The following is a 5,580-nucleotide window of genomic DNA, read 5'->3' as shown; positions in this document are numbered from 1 at the left end:
TTTAAATATTACAGGAATTACTTGCCCTTCCTGAAATGGATGTTAACAATGGTTACTGTTGTTGCTTTATGATCCCCAGAACAAATACTACCTGTGTATATGGAGAGGGTAGGGATGGTATCTGCTAACTTGAGACAATGCCTGAATCACATATGTTCGGTGGCGGCAAGATCACAGAAAGGTTTGGGTGGCATTCAGGAAAGAGGATGTAATGTTAACAAGTTCTGTATAGACAAATTCTTCAAATTCAAAATTTTACCTATATGTCAATATATGAGACTAATCTTACAATTTTGAACTTTTACAAAAAGAACAATATTCAGATGTCATCAGATCTTTAAGCAGCTCTAGAAGTTAAAGGATGGTTGAAATAATTTTTTAAGCTTAAAACATGGGTATTTTATAGACTAAATAATCCAACCATTCCTCTCTTTTATCCTTTTCCTAACAACTTAAATGGCATTTCCTCCTGCATTGTTACATATTCCCAAAGTAACAAGATACATATTTGGAAAATAAAGCCTGAGTTGAAGTGAATTACTTAAGGTTAAATATTCAGCAGCCGATCATATATTCCCTTGGTTGTTATCAGAGTTTGGGTCTATTCTTTTGGAAAGATTTCCTGCTTTTCCTACCTATATTCAGAAAAGATATACTAAGGTAATAATATTGGTATCTGACCCATCATTCTGCACTTCATAGATAAATATGTAAGATCAACCATTTCTTTAGCCATTCATATAGTGTGGATCATAAAGTCAAAGTAGCACAGATTCTAGACGAGTTGTCATAATGGTGCTCCAAAACAGAAAGTACCTGTAAATAGAAAAATACTAGCAAGTTGGGATATCCTCTGCCTACACTAAAGATTGCCTCACAAGTGTGAAATTATAATAGCCAGACCTGAGCAAGAATAAGTGAAAGAACACGAATTGCCAGTGTTTCTAAACAAACTCAAATATCCTGCTTTATAAGGTTTTGGTCTTATGTAAGCACAAAGTCCTCACTGTTCATCTTTCCCATTTGTGGTTTATCTGAGGTAATGAAGGCAGCCTTCACAAACTTCCAACAGCAGAGATAGGAGAAGGCTTCATAATCAAGAAAACCTCAGTGGGAAAGATTTCAAGTTGGAATTTTTTGGACAGAAGAATAGGCCTTCTTCCCATATTCAAACCTTTTTAGCTAAGCAGATGGGTAGATGGCGAATTCTCTTGAAAATTCTGTGTTTTGCTTTGTTGGAATTTGTTTTGTGTTATTGTCTTCACATAAGAGACCCCTCTTCTATCTTCCTCAGCAGGACTATTTATAAACTTTGTACCACGACTCACAATCACCAACCTCTGAAGCTTGAATTTCGTGTGATGAGGTTCTCTATCAATATCATTAATCCAGGAGGACTGACTGTGGAGAACTACCTCAATTAGCCTAAGTGGCCATGTAAATTTTCCAATAATGACTTCTTACTCAGCCCCTTTGTGGTTATTGGGATTTGCTTCATTTTGTTTTCCACCTTAGAGTTTCATTAGAATCTGGCTAAATTTTGTATCCCCTGTCTCCCTAAAAACATAGGTACACATATCCACACATGCATGCACACCACACACACACACACACACACACACACACCATTGTTTTTCCTTGTAGGCTTCATAGTTGGTGGCTTACAAGAAACAGGCACTGCGCTAACTTTCCTCTAGTTTCCCTGACCAGGAAGAGTGAAAAAAAATCTGTACTACTTTACTGATTCATTTTGAGATTTCCACCTTTCACTGTAATCCCATATCCTTCTGCAAAGTGAGGACATGAAGACACAGGAGCCCCATCTTTCAAGCAATAAAGAAAAGAATAACGTTTGTTGAGAGAGCGAGCCAAATAACTAGAAACCAGCTTCTAGGTGCTCTTTACAGAGAAAACATTATTATAAAGGTGCAGAATACTGACAGAATTGTGCTTTGGGGGCCTACGTGGGGGTGGGTACAGAGCTCAGGAAGCTGGGGTTGGTGCCAAGTTACTATCTGGCCTCTGCAGGGGGCCAAGCACAAGTTTGGGAAAACAGAATAAGAGTCAGGGGCTATTGTGGTCTGGATGAAGGCAGAAAAAGACAGTATACCACAGGCTTCCTTCCTGGCTTGTTCTTATCTGAGGGTGCAGAGGATGGGTGGGAGAGTGCCTGGGGTGCAGGTGAGGAACATTTAGTCCCAGCAAGCTATGCACTCCACTTCCCCTCCTCTTCTTCACTGGCAATTTACCATCTCGTACCCCGCCTCCCCCGACACACACACTCGAACACCGCCACCCAGGGCCTCCCTGTGCCGGCCCACTTCTCCCATCAGCTTGGGAGTGCCCCACAAGTATTCTCAGACCTGTGTTTGCTGTCGCAATAGGCAGACTGGTGAGAAAGCAAGTAGTGTTTGGGAAAGTGTGATCTCCTCCTGCAACCTGCAGCCTAGGACGCTGAATCCAGCCACGTCTTACCACCAGCCAAAAGATTCAGCATGGTGAAAATCGCTTTCAACACACCAGCAGGGGTGCAGAAGGAGGCCCGGCAAGACGTGGAGGTCCTTGTGAGCCGCACCATCAGAGCACAGATCCTGACTGGCAAGGTATCTGTTCCCAGTGTGCTTCTCTGTGCCTGCTAGGATTTGAAAATGGGGTGCTTGAAGGGGAGAAAAGGGGACATGTGGAAGACGACAGGAAAATGCAGGCTGCCCAGAAGCTCTTGACTCCGGTGTGAGGCCTCTTTACATGGTTCCTTGGGTCTGCCTTGTCTCCCTAGTTCTGTCTGCTCTCACCACCTTCTGCCTGCCACACCCCATCCTCCTCTGCGAGTCCTTTTAGTTTTCGTGGATTCCAGTTCACACCACTTATCCCTGAGAAAAGTTGGAAGGAGTTTGAGGACATCCCTTGGAACTTGATATCATATTCACCTGGCGAATGAGTAGGCGGCTAGATATCCAGAGGCACTCTGTGCTGTCCCCAGCTCCAGGGATATATATATGGCTAGTAGATGGGCAGAGCATACAAAAGGGGTGAACAATATCAAGATACTTAAGTTTTCTTTCTTTTTGACGTGGGTGAAATTAGATAACTACGTTTTTCTAGGATCTCTGACGAATTAGAGTGGGGGTAAAAGTCAAGTTCAATTCCCAGCTATACTCATTGAGAAAAGTGTGTGTATGTGCGTGCATTGTCAATTTATTTTCCTTGGTCATAGTTGGCGTTAAGCATTAGGTAGAGGAGCTGTTAAAATTTTGTTTGGTCTTAATTCGAGTTTTGGGAGCTAGCTCTCTGTGCCCTCTTACTGCAGAAGTGTTGTGTTTTCAGAATAGGATTTCCTTAAGAAAACAATCTTTTTTTTTTCTCACTGAGTTTATTGGTACTTTTTAAATATACAGTACAGTTACATTTATCATTGGGATCTTGTAACTTTACATGACAGGTCTTAGTTCTCATTTTTCCCCTTACCCCTGCCCTCCCTTCACCCCCTCCGCTGTTTCCTATTTACAAAGGCTATGTTTCCATTTTTTCATTTTCTCGTATTTTTTTCTTTTCCCTTATTTCTTTCCCCTACTCTTCCCACTTCCCCTACAACTTTAGCCCTTTTCTTCCTATTTCACACTGTCAGTTATACAATTTGGATCTTATTTGCATTTAGTTTTTCACACCGTAGAAACTACTGGGTATTTACACATGTGTGTCTTAAGAAAACACTCTTATGTAAAAATAAATTTCATGATACCTTTTTATTCATTTTTCTTTAGCTATTTCTTGTTGAGCAATATAGTACTTCACCCATATAGAGTTCTGAAGCAGGTCCAGTATTGCAATTTAAACTAACAAGTTTGCTAGGAACTGGGGAAAGTTCTTCCCCCCAAAAAGTTAAAATTTATTTATTTAGTCCAATTTTAAATTTTGTTTAAATGCTTACCATGTTTGCAGCATTTGGAAACTAAATCTCAATTTTTTCAAATTAAATCTCAATTTTAATAGGCAACCATATTTTCTTTCGATTCTGTCAACTCTGCAGGGTGCTCTGTCATAACTCATTCTCTTCAGAAAGTTTTAACTATTGCATTCAGTGCGGAGATTTGAAAAGTGCTATGAGTGAAGTGAGAATCCATGTAGTAAAATTAGATTATGAACACAATTTCCAATGCTAATATACTTATGCAGAAGTTTTAATAAGGAAACATTCAATATTTAACTTTTTAATCAAGCTAACTTTTGTACACTATACATTTTGAAACTTAAAAGTAACACCTTTGTGCATTATTGAGATTTTCATTAAATTACAGAAGGTAAACTATGTGGTTGTCCTACTAATTTTGAGAAAGACATGGTCAGATTTTTGTGGGAGGCCTCCTTAGATGTCAGGAGTTACATATAGCAACCCAATAATCCCCTTTTTTCCCTATCACCTACCAAAACTCTATGACTTTTAGAGAGATTCAGTTAATATGCAAGTAATACTTTATCCAGGCCTATAGTGTAATGTAGAATAAACAACAACAAAAAATCATTTCCACTTCAATTGTATTTATTTTTTAGAGAAAAATATTGAAGAAGCTTCTACATCCAAAGCTGAATGCTATAGGACACTGACAATAATCCTTAACACACTACATTGTTATATATTGACCAACTAGATTATCAGAGGTTGAAAATAATAGAATATTATGTTGATGGTGGTGTACAATGACTTTCAAATACTGCTTAGAGAAAAATAAGCTATATTAATTGATGGCTTCCATAACCTTGAACTTCAAAACAAATTAACATGATAATAAAAAACCCTTAGTCCTACTAGTTAGTGATAATTTATGGAACTGAGACTTTCATATTTAGAACCTGTTTAATTAATAATAACTTTCCTGAATTATTGGAAAACAAAATGAAATTACAATGTAAATTCTTCTTTTCATGTCTCAATAGCAAGAAAAAAATTATTCTTCTGAGAATTTCAAATTAAACCATTTTGTAACAGAACAAACTCCTTCATCTTTCTGAATATATACTTAATTATCTAAAATACAATTTATAAGCCTCCAGCTCTAGATTACAATGATTCTCAATCAAAATTTCACGTTTTATCTTTGCAGTGCTGATTATAGTTTAGATTTTTAATAAAAATAATTAAAAGATCAAAATTATTGGGGCCACATAAAGATATCAAATTTAGAGTATTAATGGAGGGAATGAATTTAAATAAATTTAGCTGAGAAAATGTGAAAGTCAAATATTTAGTTTTAAAGAAAAATCTTTTTTTTTTAGTGTTTTTATTTTTTTTATTTTTTTTTTAATTTTATTGAGTTTATTGGTACATTTTAGGGATACAGTACAGTTACATTCATTGTTGGGATCATGTACCTTTACATGGCAAGTCTTGATTCTCATTTTTTCCCCTCACCTCTGCCCTCCCTTCACCCCCTCCTCCCCTCCCCATCTACAAACACTCTATTTTCATCTTTTCATTCTCTCACATTTTTTTCTTTTCCCTTTTTACTCTTCCCCTACGTATCACACCTTCCCTACACCTTTAGCTCCTTTCTTCAAATTTCTAAATGTCAGTAATCTTATTAG

At 37.6% G+C, this 5,580-nt stretch overlaps 1 protein-coding gene across 1 annotated transcript in view; it reads left to right on the top strand.

The window, feature by feature from the left end:
* The first annotated feature begins 2,240 nt into the window (after positions 1 to 2,240).
* Itm2a (integral membrane protein 2A) overlaps positions 2,241 to 5,580 on the top strand; it is a 7,178-nt gene continuing 3,838 nt past the window's right edge. Inside the window, exon 1 of the mRNA XM_010641323.2 lies at positions 2,241 to 2,603. Coding sequence (XP_010639625.1) covers positions 2,496 to 2,603 — 108 coding nt within the window. The 5' untranslated portion in view covers positions 2,241 to 2,495. The remainder of the gene's footprint in view (positions 2,604 to 5,580) is intronic.

Source organism: Fukomys damarensis, unplaced genomic scaffold (genome assembly GCF_012274545.1).
Source record: "Fukomys damarensis isolate Sample0158 unplaced genomic scaffold, DMR_v1.0_HiC HiC_scaffold_39, whole genome shotgun sequence".
Classification (NCBI taxonomy): Eukaryota; Metazoa; Chordata; class Mammalia; order Rodentia; family Bathyergidae; genus Fukomys; species Fukomys damarensis.
This window is presented reverse-complemented; position numbering and strand designations above follow the sequence as displayed.